Raw genomic sequence first — 18,075 nt, 5'->3', positions numbered from 1 at the left:
TCTTGCTGAGACATCTTCTCATCCATCGTAAGGAAAAACGATATACTCTTCAAAAAGAAAGCTTGGCTTTTATCCAATGTTTTATGGAGACTTTTCAAGTGTGCCCAAATCTCTGCAGAAAACATGCCATGTGGCGCTTTTGGAATCATCTCATTGGCGATAAATAACTTTAGCAACATAATTGGGATTCGATTATGTTCATCAAACTTGCTCTGATCTCTTGATCTTTGTTTGTAGTTGTAGGGCGAGTAGAGTTACCTAGAACAAAATGGTCCAAGCATCAATACTTAAAAAGCAGTAGCATTCTTTGCTTCCAAATATTGTAATTCCTGTTGTTGAGCCACGAATTGCCCTCGCCCTCCAACATGATGCTAGTCCACCAAACCATCCCTCCTGTTTTCCTATGCTCAAAAAATGGGGCAAACTCAAACTTCAAAAGAATTTGATTTTTTCATCAAAGACGTTCAGCAAAGAGTCGACATGAACTTTGAGGCATTGCTCAAAAACTAAGAAATCTTTGATTTTATTGCAAAAATCAGTCAAAATAAAAAACCCTTACAGGAAAAGAAACCTAGTTGTGGGTTTCAAAAACCTTTGATTTTATCAAAATGTCTTCACAATTTTTTTTGGCAAGCCCCAGTCATGGGCTGCGCAAACACATGAAAAAATTAAAAAAAAATTCTTTAGAAAAACAATTGTTGTGGCAGTTAACTCCTGATGATATGTGGAAATGAGCAAAAAGACAGAGAAAACTAGAATGTATCACCATTTATTGCACACAAAAATTCATGACCTCCAGACAAAAAAAACGATGGTAAGACCCTTTGCCGCATGGGCCAGAAAATGTAGAAAGTCACCAAAGAAACGTGTTGGGATGGGTAGGGAAAATTCGTTTGAGAAAATGACACATACAAAAAAATCTTTGTCCGAAAGAAAAATGGGGAAATGTATTGTCCTTGCACAGTAAACCCTTGCAAATACTGCATTCAAACTTCTTTTGCAAAAATAAAAATGACTTTAGAAAACTTCGCAAGCACAAACAAACCAAAAGTGACACACGTGCATAGGAGATAATACTCATGTTTGAAATCCACGATCTTTGTTGAATGATGCCCCCAAAAATTCATGATGCACCATAAAAAATTCATGATGCACCATAAAAATTTCATGACGAACCAAAAAATATTCTTCACAAATCCTCACCTCACAGTGATTTTTCATAAAAAAATCAAGAAAAAAAAGTTATGAAAACAAATCCTGGGTGTTGAAGCTTTGGATTTTTATAAGAAGTTACCAAAATGATTTGAGCTTTAATCCCATGTTATGAAAATTCATTATTGATAGAAGAGTGATTACAAAATGGAGACGTAGTCTCCTTATATAGAGAATAACAGAGGACGAAATAGAAACTTTCTAAAAGGCTAAATGGAAAGCTTCTATGTTTCCAAAAACTAACTAAAAAACTAAATACACCTAAATTACCATTAAGTGCTTTATTAGCAGATAAACTAAAGTTCTCTGGTCTTTTTGATTGCAACCAAGGCTGCAGGGGTACCACACCCCTGGGATGCATACCCACCCATAGGATGCATACCCACACCTAAGTACTAGGTACACGTATCCAAGTATCGAGTACTCAATGGAGAGCATCATAGCTAAGGATCTTGATTATTATTCCTGATTTTTATTATGGTTTTTTGTTTGCATATCAGCTTGTTATTTATCAAGCTTAATTCAATACATGATCAGTTTGAAATTTCGATGTCTGATTAATATTAAACTTTATCACTATTCAAGTCAGCAGTTTATCATTTGCAATATGTCATTGTTGTTTGATTTATGATCTTGTTCATGTTTAAAGTCTACCTTCTCTGTTATGCATATAAACATTTAGCATCTATTATTATTACATACATATTGCAAATCTGAAACTTGAAACAATACATTACATCTGCAAACTTTACCATTGTTCTTGTTTTGAGAAATCATTTTTATTACTCAATTTTTAAAGATTTTCTATAAATATTAAATTATATTAAAAACATGATGTATCAAGTAACCCTGTCCCCTATTTTGAAAAGTAGTTGTACCCGTACTCATACCTGTATCCATACCCAAAGTACCCTAGTATCCCCATCCCCATGCAACCTATTGTGCTTTACTGAGTGAATTAAAGAATATGTGCTCCAATTTCTTGCTATTGTCATGTTTAACTTTTTCCATTTTACGTTTTTTCTCTTCCTTATCGTCGTGGTTAATTGTGAAATGGGAAGACTAGTCTAGTTTTTCCACGTGGATCCAATTAGTTCGATTGTTTGGCAATGTGGGCCAATGCCATCACTATGTTTTCTCAAATTTTAGCTCATGTATCTTCATGATGATCGGCGACCCTGGTTTCTTTTGCATTTTCACATTTATCCAAATAGCTTGCTCGGGGGGTCAGGTGTGAAATGGTGAAGGTTAGTGGCCCAATGCTATAGGGTGGGATACACGTCGTATATTCCCATGTTTTTGTTGTTTCATGAAGTGATAGTAGGGTCCATTCTTGCCTTTTGTGAAACAACAATAAAGGTTTTTATGAAGGCAATCGAAGCGATGGTGGGGCCGTAGGCCACATGTTCTAATGTTATTAGACATGACCATGTGTGACAATTCTTCTTACATGTGTTTTGTGGGTGTTTAACAATGACTAGCCAATGCAATATAAAGTATTTTGTAGAACAACGAGAGGTGGGATAACTGTTAGAATTAGTAATCTTTCCTTGGTTGTATTTATTAAATGGGATAAACCAAGGTATCCCTTATATATTTAGTCCTCTTGTCCATGTGTGAGGACAAGTCATTTTTGTAATTCCTTTATTAAGGAAAACAATTTATTCCTCCTTAAGAGGATTATGGTACTTGTTATGCACATGGGAGTTACCAAATAACTCCTTTTATCATCTCTATATAAGAGATGTTCCTCTCTCATTCTTTATAACACACACTCACTATGTAGTTTTTCTAATGAGCCTATGACTCCATCTCTCTTTTCCTCTCTCTTTCATTCTTTAGGCTTTTCCTCTCATAGCAAGCTCTCTAGGATTATTTCATTTCATTTTGTTGTTAATCTTCTTTCTAAAACGTGAGTTTTGTCGTACTCATACCCTTACCTAAAGTACCCAAGTACCCCCATCCCCATGTAACCTTGATTACAACCTATCACACTTTACTGAGTGGATGAAAGAATATGTATTCCAATTTCTTGCTAATGTCATATTTAACATTTTCCATTTCATGTTTTTTCTCATCCTTATTGTCATGATTAATTGCGAAATGGCGAAACCAATGTGTTTTCCACGTGGATCCAATCAGTTTGATTGTCATACATTGTGGGATTGTCAGACATTGTGGGTCAATGTTATTATGTTTTCTCAAATTTTAGCCCATGTATCTTCATGACAATTGAGGACCTTGGTTTCTTTTGTGTTTTTGTGTTTATCCAAACTAGTTGTTGGGGGTCAGCATCAAAATGTTGAAGTTAATGGGCCAATGCCATGTTAGAGTGGTGTTGCCATTGTACCAAAAGACCAATCTGTTAATACCCGATACAACCACTCAACTTATAGTACACAGGAGGCAATTAAGCCCTTGTCATGAATTTCGAGGGGAGCGCTGAATATTTTGCCAACAATCTCCCCCTCAGCATTACTCGAGGGTCTGAGGATTCGAACCTGTGACCAAGCTCTGATACTTGTTAGAGTGGGTTTGTTGCTGCACCAAAAGACCGATCTGTAAATGCCCGATACAACCACTCAACTTATATTACATAGGAGGTGATTAAGCCCTTGTCACGAATCCTGAGGGGAGCCCTTGTCATGAATCCCAAGGGGAGCGTTGAACATTTTGCCAACATGCCACAGGGTGTGATACACAAGTTTTCCCATGTTTTCATTGTTTTGTGAAGTGACAATGGAGTCCATTGTTGCCTTTTGTGAAACAATGATAAAGTTTTAAATGAAGGTGGCCAAAGGGACAATGGGGTCATAGGCTACATGTTTTAATGTTATTGGACACGACTATTTGTGGTAGTGCTTCTTACAGGTGTTCTATTGGTGTTTCGCAATGGATAGCCGATGCAACATAGAGTATCTTACGTAATAGCGCCAAGCGGTAAATACTTGTTTTTTCATTTTGATGTTTCTTTTCCAATGGCTTGATTTGACTTTTTGTAGCTACAACACATTGCCAAAATTGATTATATGATACTGAGTGACTTCTTTGGCTCTGTATTCACGACGCCAGTGCATCTCATGCTCATTTATCAATTAGAGGGATATAATTTGTTCCTTGCATCTACTTGATGCACTCGTTTGACTCTTTTCCGCCACTTCCATGGGATCAAGTTGCATACAAAGATCCAATTTTAATTTGATATTTATTTCTTTTCCCTTCTTTAAGCTTAACTCCACTTGGTTGGGGTTTGAACTCTAAGGTTGTAAGAAAAGTTATGCCAACTCTGTAAAAGGCAATCTTGTAGATATTTTTCGGATTGTTCTTCTTTGGTACTTTTTGAAGATTAGGCTCCCCAATTGTAATTTCTTATTTTACCATACATTAATAGAGTCCTCTTTGTTTGCCTTATCTTGCCATTCAACTATCTTTTGTAGGTTTCTTGCTTGATGGTGGGTGTTTCCTTTTTGCCCTTCTAGTTTGTATGTTGTGTCATATGCTTATGAATGTTGCACTGTGAAAGTTATTTCCTTTGCATTATTGTATTAGTTTAGATCTGCATATGGTTCCTTGGAGGGTAATATAGAGTCAGGGTCTGTGTAAGGAGATTTTATTGATGTTATGTGTATTGTTAGGCAGGGAGAGTGACCAAAATTCAATTTGGGGTAACAACCTCGTTAATTTTCATGCATTTCTTCTTCCTTTTTCCTCAAAAGCAGTATTTTAGGTGCATCTTGATTGTAAGGAAGTCGACCTTGTCCGAATATTCAACCTCAAAGTGCAAAACCCACATTTGGAGGTTGTTTCCATGTTTTACATGGTCGCTTGGGGGTCATACCCCAAGCACAAGTGCAAACTTTTGAGACAACGGTAAATAATTAAAACTAAAATATTAAAGTTATAGAATTATAGGCAAGCTTAAAGACAAAATAAATTAAATTATAAATTAAACTTGTGATATAATTTTGATTGCGAGAGGCTACAACATTTGGAATTGTTGGATATGGATTTACCAACAACTATGAGCATCCTGCTTAAATTGGTTGCTAAGAGCGCCAATGCTTAGACCTCTTGCATTCACAAACTCTATGAACTCTATACTCAAATCTCACATATTATCATCAAGAAAGAGTCTAAGGATTGTTGTCTTGTACCAATCAAATACTACTAAATCTCTATATGGTGAAAGCCATCCTAACTTATAAAGAAATTACTTGCTACAATATTTTGGCGTCAATGCATAGGCAAGAAGATGTAGAGGAGTGGTCATCTTGTTCCATCATTCTATAACATTTGCTTGCATCTATTTGAAGTTTTCAAGGTCTTGCCTTTGTCATTTATGATTTTCTTCCTTAGCAAGCATTTATTCGATTCCATCATACACCTCTCCAATGCAAGGCTTATCCATGTCAATGTAGCAAAGAAGGCCCATAATGGGATTGGTAAAGCGAAGAAGCACTCGACACGTTCCCACCATGTGTCATCCAATATTTTTTGGTTATTTTTTGTTGCTCTCTTAGTGTTGCTTTGTTTTCGTATAGACCAATTATTGTTGATCACCATATTACGAAGTGCTAGTTTCCCTTTCTCAAGTCATTTGAAGATGAGAAAGTTTGATGCAAAATGGGTCTCAACAACTTGTAATACATATTAAAGTAAAAAAATACAATTAAATAGAGACAAACTTAAAAAAACAAAATCATAAAACTTAAAAAATATAAAATACTGATTTTATTTTTTAAAATTAGATTGCCACTTCAAGTTCACCATCCTAATTTTATTCTCAATCTATTTTAGCATAAGATTGAGTGGACTGCAGAAATTCTCCAATAATATGCTGATATTGCTTTTCAACCAACAAACTAACAACTATACATTTCTTTGCGTTGTTTGTAATGACTTGAACAATATTTCTATGACCCACTGTCTCAAAGACAAAGATGAGAATATCAGTAATAAATTGCCCATCTTTTACTTGCCCTTAACAATCTGCAGATTTCAAAAACATTGCTTGTTTAGGGGATACTACCATGACATTGGTGAAGGGATACTACCATCTGAAACAATGTACACCCCTGCCTCATCCCATGAATCCCTTATGGGCTCGAAAGTATACTTAACCCTCCTGACCTCTTTCCAACATGTTATTGCATATCTTCTCATAATTGGTCCCTTAGATCCTGTTGGAGCTTCATTGACACTTTTCAACATCTTCTAGTATGGGGAGCAAACAACATTGAAAAGAAATCCATTTGCATATATGCATCTTGCTATATCTTGGTCGTCAATGACCTGACTTTCATTTTGAAATGAAGTTGCTAGAGGTCCCTTTCTTTTGCATGGGACAAGTGTAGGCATATTTTGGCCATGTGCTTCTCTCTCTTCTTCTTCATGCTCTATCATATATATATTTTTTCTAGGGCATTTCTTGCCTCCTCTTCCATGGAATCCACACAAATGGTTTGCCACTTTGATGATATGAACAATTCCATTCTACATCACAATGCCAATATTTCCTACCAAATGGCCTATCGCTTGGAAAGGGTTTTAGAATGTCAACATACTTCTACAAAGGAGAATCAAAATCTGGATCTATTCTTTGTTGTTCATTATTGTCTATGGAGGAAGAGGTAGATGCCATTGTCGTTCCCATGGCAAGAAAAATTATACGTATTCAATATAAAAACAAGAGAATGGATAAAAAGGTAGATCTTGTGGAAAATTAAAGAGAAAGGGAAAATATTAAAAAATCTTAGATAAAAACAAAAAAAAATCCTACTTCTTTCATCCAATAGAAGTTTGCAAAGGAGTAGGAATGAAGCGCAAACACTTGATCAAGCTTCACAAATCAACCTTCCATCTCCCTCTTGCTCAGCCAAACTTTTACTTAACCACCTAATTGCTCTTCCTCAAGAGAAAACAATTTATTTGCACTCCAAACGAGAAATAAAACCCTAGTTATTTTATAAATACTTTCAAGGGTTCCAAATGTTAAATTATAATTATAATTGCAAAAACATTGTGTTTGGAATCACTTTTCCGCTTGGGTGTGCGGGGTCCACCAAAATTCAGCTTGGTCTAGCGTGGGTTTGAATTGGATCTGTGTGTGGTTAACCAAAATTTGGCCTGGTCTAGCCTGGGTTTGAACAGAGTAGGGTCCCATGGTCCTAAGGTGCCGAGACAAACTTCCTAGATATTTGTGGTTGGTCATCATGATTTCTTTATATGATGGCAATTGACATTGAGATGGTCTTTGTGATGCTGATTGGTGACAAACTCATCTTCTCTTTCTCATTCATTATACATGTTTTTTGTTGACCTTGGTCAAATTGATTTCTTTGATTGAAAAAATAACTTGGAACGAAATAAGATCAAATTGCCACATCCTTTTTAGAAGCCTTAGTACAATTGCTAACATTGTTCTACCCAAAGAATATGATTAACTTTCTTCAAGAAAAAGAATAAAGTTCATATCATCAAGTGCTTACTAGTGCCACCTTTGCTTAATAATTTGTGGAGTCAAGGGTTTCTGCTGTTTGCTACATTGGTCATTGGGAGTGGGCACTTTGATTGATTCGCATAACTGAGGTGGTGAAAGATTTTCCAAAGGGTTGCAGCGATTGGAGGAAACAACTTAGTCTTCTCATTGTGCCAAGTTTGTGGCTTGTGGCCAGATTTGCAAAGAAAGATTGAAGAAATATATTTGATATTAAGTTAGAGCTATTTTGGCAATGATTCTAGAAGGGTTTGGATGACTTTTTGAAGGTGACCATTGTTGTTGATACAGTGTCATCACTCCAATGTTGTTTCTGTCTACAATGCCATTGCTATAGTACCATCGCTACAATGGTACCAAGATAGTTTGGGCAGTTTCCAGTTTCCCATCAACTTATATTTTGCATTAGTTTGAGTTTAGATCTAAATACTTTTAAGGGCATTTATAGGGACATATTAATTAGTGGTGGAGGCATTGGTATCTGATTTTATATCAGCAAGCTGACAATTAAAGGGCTAGAACATTGTTGAAGTTTTGCATGATAGGTGTTTGCTCTAATGTTACTGTTGTAGGTGCACATTTCTTCATCTTTAATCAATGCCTATAGACTTAGAAAAATACAAAAACATTTGCATCTTTATTGTTAGATAGTTTGGAGTCTGTTTTTTTGCAACCACATGTTTTGTTATCAATTTAAGTTTGGTATTTTAGAATGAATCAGAATTTAGATCAGCAATATATTACTTGTGTGAAATTGTTTGATGAAATTCTCAAGTCAGAAAATTGAATTCAGAATTGCAAGGGATATTACTTTAACTTAAAGGGTTATATTTCATGTATATTTTTTGATGAAGAGAATGTTACTGACTTGAAGACAAACTTGGGGAGAATCCTAAACAAACATGCCATAAACCAAACAAGTATTGAAAGGCTGCAAGTTTATATAAAGAAGGAACTAAAATACCAGATAAAAGGTTCATAATTGCCTGGCTGAGTCTGGCCTGCAAGAATTGCCGAGTCTGGAAACTATTGCAGACTTGGCAAGTCTTGCAAGACTTGTCCATAACCAATGTCCAGGTCTGCAGGCCTTGACAAGGTAACCTTTGGACTGGCCAAGTCTTAGCAAGTCCAGGTGAGTCTTGTAACACTGGCTATGAGACAACTTGACACAACACTGTATGTAGAGTAGCATGGATCGCTGTCCAATAATCCAGGAGATCTTTGATAGAGAAGTTCAAGATGGTAATCTACACTCGATGATGTAGCACATGAGCTACATCTTTATGAGGGTAACGAGTTCTACCTGATCTAAATATTAGCTACAAAGAAAAGCTTTTGATGAATACATGATTTTGAGGAGTCTTAGTTTCTCTATAGTTTGTTAGGCTTTGTGCTAGTATGAATTGTTTTTATTGTAGTAAGCCTTAAGGGGAGGTATTATAAGATAAGGCTTACGTCTGTGATAAAGTCACTGTAGTGACTAATTGGTTTATTGTTATTTCCATTTTAGTATTTAATGTGTCAGATGTGTCATTTTTATCTGTTTCATCTTAAAGTTCTATATAAGGAGATAAACCTTATTGTAATTGTTATCTTAATAGCTGATAGGATAATAATATTGTGTTATATTTCATTTTACAAGAAGCATTATATTTTATTTATCTGTAGTTTTGATCTGATCAAGATGATGTCACTAGTTACCCAACAAAAACAAAAAGGAAAAATAATTTCACGTAGAAATGGAATCCCCTTTGAGGTACAAAATCACACTTTCTTTGTTTCTGTTGGATCAAAGTTGATCTGATCCCTTAGGGATTCAATTATTAATCTTGTTGTCTCTTTTGGGTAACTTTCAATCATTGGTAGGACAGTCTTGTTTTGTATCTCAATAACAGTCTCATGTTACTGTAAAGTTCTAGCTTAGAAGGCTTGTTCTTTTACTTTAAAATGTACTTTGTCATCAAAAGGAGACAATTGTTTTAGCGATCTATCTTATGCAAATCTTATGTGCCTAACACGAACTCACACGGCTCATTCTTTATAAAATCAACTGAAAGCTAATTTGTTGGGGTTGAATTCAGGCACCAATTACTAATTGACATGATTGTCACATGCACAACCTGTTTCACATGCACAACCTGTTCTTTCCTTAGAGTTTTTGATTGCTTTAGAAAGCATAAGGATACTAATTTTCACTTTTAAATTAGTGAGGATTCTATATACAGATTAGGCCTTTCAGCATCTTGCATGAGTTACAAATAAGGTCAATGTGGTAGAAAGGCATGGTCCTATGGGTACTAGTTTAGGTAGAGAATGTCAACCAAACTTGGGAGCATGATAGATGGGTGATGATGTCAACCAAATTATTAATTGAATCATATACGAATATAGTCACCAAATAATGTGGTTATGGAGATAAGGGCTTGGAAGATTTTATGATTTCAAGTAAATCCTAAAGAATGACTAAACAATAATAAGGTTAGGGATAGTAGGAATTAACATTAAAATGCCCTAACCTTTAGCCTAAACTGAAATAAATAGTTTAGGATTAGAGTTGGTAAAAATTAAATGTAGTGCAATTTCTACCCCAAATCTAATTAATAATTAATTGCTTATGAGAAGATTTAGTAAAATTTGAGATATTTTAATCCTACCCCTAAAACAAGTTAAAGTTTTGGGCAGGGATTTTGAAAATTATAATCTATGAAGACTCTATTGTTTGCTGAGTAGTCCTGTGCATAATTTCCTTCACATACCATCTTTTTCAAGCTTACTAAGTTTCTGATGGAGATACATTAATAAAAAATATTGTCCTCCCAACAAATAGGAATCCAGAAATGTCTATTTTTGTGGCTTTAATGAATTCTGTCAAATGAATACTTAATTGTGGAAATTATTGTAACATTTTCAAAAAGATTTTGAGACTTCCAAATTGAAATTTAAAATTTCTTCCACATGATCCTAAAAATAGTAAGGTTCTTCATCTACAATTAGATCTCTTTTCTTTCTCATTGTATTGTAAAGCATTATTATTAGTCCACATAAGGAACATTAGGTTGTCCAAACCCAAAATTTGTACTTTTTTTGAATGTGGCACATCTGCACTGAATTGCTTGCAATAAAGTAAAAAAAAATGTAGTTATATGTAGATCTATATAAATAATACACTTTTTGTGGTTTGTATCCTCATTGCATGTTTGTTCAATAATCTTTCTTAACTTTTATTAGATTTGCATAAATAACGATAGAACAAGTTGTTCTAATTCATTTTTATTTTACACAAGCACTATATTATTTTTGTATTCATAATAAGAGCTTTTCTACCCAAGTAGGAAAGGACATTATCAAATCCTTTATTAAATATTTGTTACTCAATATGGCTATGAAAGATAACTAGTGTCTTCAATTCATACTGACAGTTGTTTGCATGTGGCATGATCTTATCTCATTTTCTTGCAGGCCCCCATTACATGTGGAAATAAATTTGGCCATGATTCAAATAGCTTAAGATTTTATTGTTTGGACCCCACAATTTGCAAGTAGTGTATTCTTAGCAAAGGCATACATATTCAATTTCAGGAAAATTGTAATCCCAAGAGCTCATAATGAATAATGTCTTCCATCTAAGTGTTATTCCTAGATAACTGTAAGAATGAAGCCTTAAAGACTAATTTCTTTTTCTTTAAAGAAAACAGAGAAAAGGGTTAGTTGGACAACTAGCTCGTGTAATGTTCGAGACCTTTGTTGTTGAGTTAGCATGCGAAGACAAGAATCTGGTTGCATGTTTATTTTAACATTACACTTTTTAAATATTTATTGACATGAGATATACATGCTTTCAGATTTGCAAGGACAAGGAGCAGGCAGAAATTTGGTTTGTTGGTCTAAAGGCATTAATCTCTGGGACTCAGTCTCACAAACTCTATGCCGATTCATGGAGTGATGGAGGACTTCAATCTAATGCTAGCAGCCCTGCTGGACACACACGAAGGAAGCAACCATTTTCTTTTGTGGATGATACAGAAAAGTTCTCACAGTCGGGATCAAATGTATGTGTTTTTTAAATCTGAAAACAGTAATCAATTTTTGAGTTGTAACATTTGGTCACTTATGAAGAGGTCATGCATATTTGATATTAAACAAGTATGCTAAATTTAACCAGAAAACAGTTTGGTGGTTTGTCACCTTTGAACAACTCAAAAGGTAATATTCTCCCTTCTAGAAAATGCATTTACCTCAATCCCCTTTGTCCTTTAATTACTTGTTAGTTTTTCACTTAGTTACCGATTCTCTGCTGAAATGGCCAGATGCTGATTCTGATGCGCCTGGATGCTTGGATGTGTTAGGCACAGATTCTCCCTGAAAGCGCATCCTGGGACTTTGGGTTCTTGGTGGATGCATTGCAGCACATCCAGCAAGAATCCACAGGTCCAGGATGTGCTTCCTAGGAGAATCCAGGAAGCATCCGGGTCCATCCAGAAAGCATCCACAGCCAAAATGCCTTTTAGATGTCAATTTTAGCATGTATTTAATTGATGATGATGAGAATGTGGATTATTTTGAGAACCCTTATGATTCTGAATGACCAAATTTGATTAGTGAATTTGAAGTTGAACTATCAATAGTGAAGCATCATGCTATGGAATGTTTTGTTTTTGTGTATTTCTTGCATTTCTTTGCATACATAAATTTTAGTACATACATACATACATACATACATACATACATACATACATACATACATACATATATATATATATATATATATATATATATATATATATATATATATGGACACACCCAAACGCATCCAAAATCCCTGAAAAAAAAATTCCATGCATCTGTGCATCAGCACCCCGCACCCGCATCAGCATCAGAATCAGCATTGGTAACTTAGGTTTTTCATTTAGTTCAATCCCTTTTGTCCTTTGATTACTGTATAATTTATTTCTTAGGTTCAAAAGTATGAACAGGATACATCATTACCAGAATACATAAGAAAAATATCCATATTTTGATTCTCAATAGTGGTATCAAGTTGTACTTCCTCGTGGACACTTTGTTTTCAATATTATTTGAAACCAACAAACATCAATCAAATGCTTGCAATATGTTGAGTTATTCCAAATCTTAGGATTAATGTTGTATGTGTAAAATGGTCAAAAGTCATATTTGGGTCATGGCTAAAGCTAGAAATCAAATTGGTTTTATGAGATCCCCCTTGTCATAGTTCCCAAGAAGATTTGTACCTACATTGACTTATATGTTCTTCAAATTTTCTACACCATTCGGTTTGGAGTTTGTGGCTAACCTTGGGAGTAAATGGAGCCTTGCCAATCCACATACTTGTAATTGTTTGTATTTTTCAAATCTCAATGCTTTGGTTGCATGTTGGGATTGGTATACATGCTTTCAAGGGTAATTTGTGATTATGAGATCAATAGATAAAATATTTGTATGTTCATGATTGATAATTTATTAATTAGTTAATGGGCATTGGTATGCATAGGAATTTCTAATCATATGCAAGTGTTTTAGATGCAGAATATTTCAGCAACCTCATAGTTGTCGTAGTCAGATGTCTGTGTGAGGGATTATACAGAAACTATATTGTAACATAAGTATGGTTACATATGCCCTGATCTCAAAGCTAATAATTTGGTAAACCTCATATCTGATTGTTAGGCAGCAGTCTATGATCGGTCAGCATGGAGACTCTCTAGTTCTTCAATACTGTCAGTGTCAATTGAGTTGAAATGCAGAGTTTTTAGTTCATTTCTATTTTATTTTCTTCTTGGATATAATCTGAGTGCATCACTTGCTTTTGTCTGGAGTAGGTATTATGTCCACGTATTTCACAAGTTACTTATATGATTCTATCTGATGAGGATTAACACATTGCAGAACTGTATGCGACACGTGAAGGTACAAAGTTTATATGGGAGCCCTCCACGGCAGTTTACAGAAAAATGTAATTCAGCAAGGCCTTTATACTCAACAGAATCACAAAAAGGTTTTGAAAGAAATTCCTTGGTCAACTCCTTGCATTCATTTCCATTAGATCTGCGAACAGACAGTTCAAAAGTACAAATCAAAGAAAACCCTTCTGAAGGATTTAGAGTGAGTTTGTCAAGTGTAATAAGCTCATCAAGCCAGGGATCTGTGTTCGAAGATAGTGATGTTCTGGGCGATGTATTAATGTGGGGAGAAGGTATAGAAGATGGTATATTAGGTGGTGGTGTGCATAGATCTGGTTCTTCTGTTCATACGCAGGTGGATGCACTCTTTCCAAAAGCAGTGCAGTCGACTGTGATGCTGGATGTTCACAGAGTTGCATGTGGAGTCAGACATGCTGCTTTGGTTACTAGGAAAGGTGAGATTTTCTGTTGGGGAGAGGAGAATGGGGGAAGGCTTGGTCATAAAGTTGATGTGGACGTCTCTCAACCCAAGTTAGTGGAGGCTCTTGCTAATAACAGCATTGAGTATGTTGCATGTGGTGAGTATCATACATGCGCTATAAGTGTTGTCGGAGAGCTTTACATTTGGGGAGATGGCAGCCGTGGTGATGGCCTTTTAGGACATGGCAGTAGTAGAAGCCATTGGCTGCCTCGTAGACTTTCTGGTCCTCTAGATGGTATTCGAGTTGCTAAAGTTTCTTGTGGGGAGTGGCATACAGCAGTAGTGGCATCATCTGGAGTGTTGTTTACATTTGGTGATGGATCATTTGGAGCTCTTGGGCATGGAGACACCAGATCTGTACTCATTCCGAAACAAGTTGAATCCTTAAAGGGCTTAAAAACAATAACAGCAGCTTGTGGTCCATGGCATACGGCTGCTGTAGTTGAGGTTTTGCCAGGTAACTTGAGTTCCAACGTTTCTGCTCGGAAATTATTTACATGGGGAGATGGTGACAAAGGCAGATTGGGGCATGCAGATAAAGAGAAGAAGCTAGTTCCAACATGTGTTGAAGCCCTTGGTAACTGTTCATTTGTTCAAGCAACTTGTGGACAAACTCTCACTGTTGCTCTTACAGCCTCAGGTCAGGTTTACACGATGGGAAGTCGAGCCCATGGTCAGCTTGGAAATTCCCAAGCCAATGGAAAGGCTATTGTTTTGGTGGAAGGTAAGCTCAAAGGAGAGTTTGTTGAGGAGATCTCATCCGGTTCATTCCACGTTGCAGTTTTGACCTCAAAAGGTGAAGTCTATACATGGGGGAAGGGTGCAAATGGAAGGCTAGGACATGGAGACATTGAAGATAGAAGCACACCAACAGTAGTAGAAGCATTAAAGGATAGGCAGGTAAAATCTATTTCATGTGGGTCTTCTTTTACAGCAGTGATTTGCCTACACAAATCAATCTCTGGTGTGGACCAGTCATCTTGCTCAGAGTGTAAAATGCCATTCGGTTTCACGAGAAAAAGGCATAACTGCTATAACTGTGGATTTGTATTTTGTCATGCATGCAGTAACAAGAAGGCTACAAGTGCATGTTTGGCACCAAATCGAAGCAAGCCATATCGTGTTTGTGATCCTTGTTATGTTAAGTTAAATAAAGTTGGTGACTGTGGATTCACATTAAATGGATCTAGATCTAGAAGGCTCTCTTTAATGCATCAGACCATGGTCTCTCGAGAAAAGTCAGAAATGAAGACACTGAAATCACCATTTTTTTCACCCAAAGTCACAATTGCTGAAAAGATAGAACGATTTGATGGGGATACTTTTTCAAAAAAGAGTAAAAAGCAAGAACCATTAAATCTTACTTCGACATCTGAAAGATGGGGCCAGGTGAGCTGTCCTGCATTTTTTCATTCAAATGCTAGAGTTCACCCATCTCCTGCTCCAATTCTTCAAACCCAGAATGCATCTGTAACTTCTTTACCAGTTTCAAGGGAGCAGAGTCCTCCCAGATCAAAAAGAGTTTTTCCACCAACTTCTACTATGTATACCCCAACCACTGTACTCGAAGAATTAAAACAGTCAAATAGAACTCTAACTGAAGAAATTCTGAGATTGCAAGAGCAGGTAACTCATGAAATTTAATTTGATTTCTCAATTTGTTGTTTTTTATGTAAAGCTTGTTAGAGGCAAAGAAACAGTTTCCGTTTAGAATGAATAATAATTTTAATATTTTAAGACTATTTATTTGAAGAAGTACAATCTTTACAGTCTTTCCCTTATTTAGGGTTTTGGTTTCTAGCACCATATTAGCTCCCAGTTCTACACAACCAATGAACAAAAGTGACAGGGAAAACTATTATTGTTATCCATTATTTACTCAAATTGTCAGATTCAAAGAGTTATCCAAAAAACGTGAATGCCACAGATATAAGATCTGACCACAACCACTGTTCGCAGCTGGGAGATAGTCTGGCTATACCATATATCAAAGAACCAATATCTCAAGCAATAGCATATTAAAATATCACTTTTGTAGTTTCATACAAGCCATTAAACCAAATTATTTCGGCCTTGGTCTTTATGCTCATCTAGGTATTGACAATGTGGTAAATAGAAAAACTTATACATCCCCCACATTAACAAAGGAGATTAGTTGGGAATCCAAACATCTAGTTCCATCTTCTAAAAGATATATGACTTAGCTCTTTTGCAGGGACGAAACGACACAGTCAAGCCACTATGTGTTTGGTCATAGCAAACAAATTCATGTACTTGGAAGGTATGTGGACCTCCTGTGCCACATATCAGAATTTTTACATCTGACAACAAGATGGGGACAATTTCCCCCTATTAAAAAATTAGCAATTTTATGCAGTGTTGTTATGTTTAATTTATGCTCATTGGTTTAACAATCTGTAACGGTCACGCTTCTCTGGTACTAGGAGTTTTGTATCTTATGTTTTGAATCCCTTCAAGTTATCAGATGTGGGAGAAGGGGACACAGATCTATAAAAGGGTCACATATTCATATGTTTAGTGTCTTTGGTGCTAGATAATAAATGCTTTGCCTTTGCTTTCAGCAAGTCCTTCATGTATTGACTACAATAAGTATCCGTTTTAAAGACTTACCATCTTGCTCCACCCAAGCTCATGCCTGTCGGTGTCACACACATTTGCTTGAGGAAATAACACTTTATCAGCGAAGAAGTATATGTTAACTGACCATGGGTAGGAAAAATGTACCAATTATCAGCTTCTTATTTCTGGGTGATTAGGACTTATTTATATACTATCATTGTGCCATAGGCTCATGCCAATTATGTCCCTTTTGGCAGGTAAATTTTAGACCTCCATGAAATTTTAGTCCATAGAATGAAAATTCAGATGTTGCAAACAACGTACACCTTGTTCTGGCAAAGAAAGTGGAACAATGGCAGCTATTTCTGGTCTTCTTGAAACTAGATTGTTCAGATTGAAGGAACCAATAAGGGAATTGAGCCATGGAAGATGACCACTTTCTGAATATCTTTAGATGACGAGAAAGAAATGGTTAACATGAATGTTCATGCATCTTCAAGGGAGACAGAATGCTCATAAATCTTTGATATCTTGAAGTATATAAAACAATGATGTGCAAATTTATTTTGTCATGGACTTGAAAATATCTCCTATCCCCCTTTTTCAAAATATGGCAGAAGATTGGAATCGGAGCAATCACAGAAATTTGTGAGGGATTAGGTGTTAGATATGCTAGTCGACACAAGACTTGTCAATGATCAAAGGTATCATTTGACCCATGCCCAGGTGTAACATTGGGAGGAACTCAGAGTAGCGTTGGGGTTTGGTGATTGGAGAAGCAACATATGCTTCAAGGTAGAAGGGAATGCAAAGCTTGAAACACCAAAGACAGGGTTTAGATAATGACATCATCACTGCTTTGGTATCAAGGTTGCAAGCCGAGGAAGTCTCAACTTGGTATTGGGGAAAGAGAAATTTCTGAACTCTGAAGGGGATTTTTGTAAGGTCTAAAGCCAACCTAATGTAGCATGTAGAACTTGAATTTGGGGCCTTGAAGGTGGTGTAGGTTGACTTGCCTTATCTGATGGGTAGCATATGAATCTAGGAAGACAATTCGTTTGCAATCATCCAAGGTATGACATTGTATGGTTGGCCACTTGGTATTCAATCTATCTGTAGTGGACAAAAGCCCACAAGAGACTATGATCAATGGACAGAAACATGTTGATATCCCACTTGGTATTCAATCTATCTGTAGTGGACAAAAGCCCACAAGAGACTATGATCAATGGACAGAAATATGTTGATATCTGGAATCAGAGGATGGAAACCCCTTGATCTTGAGGATATTCTCCCTTTTTGAGCATATTATAGCTCCAGGTTTACAGTACAGTTCAATCTTTCCACAAGTCCATTAAATGTTGTAGGTTTGTAAGTGTTGTTTATTG

General features: G+C 36.0%; 1 protein-coding gene across 1 annotated transcript in view; it reads left to right on the top strand.

Moving 5' to 3' along the window:
* LOC149539865 (PH, RCC1 and FYVE domains-containing protein 1-like) overlaps positions 1 to 18,075 on the top strand; it is a 177,957-nt gene that overhangs the window by 30,662 nt on the left and 129,220 nt on the right. Inside the window, exons 5-6 of the mRNA XM_089801065.1 lie at positions 11,551 to 11,757; positions 13,613 to 15,733. Of these exons, the coding sequence (XP_089657191.1) occupies positions 11,551 to 11,757; positions 13,613 to 15,733 (2,328 nt within the window). The remainder of the gene's footprint in view (positions 1 to 11,550; positions 11,758 to 13,612; positions 15,734 to 18,075) is intronic.

This window comes from Cupressus sempervirens, chromosome 9, assembly GCF_028749045.1.
Source record: "Cupressus sempervirens isolate cs-2001-9-10 chromosome 9, ASM2874904v1, whole genome shotgun sequence".
In the NCBI taxonomy this organism is placed as follows: domain Eukaryota; kingdom Viridiplantae; phylum Streptophyta; class Pinopsida; order Cupressales; family Cupressaceae; genus Cupressus; species Cupressus sempervirens.
Note: the sequence above shows the minus strand (reverse complement) of the source record. Positions and strands in the feature narration are given on the sequence as shown.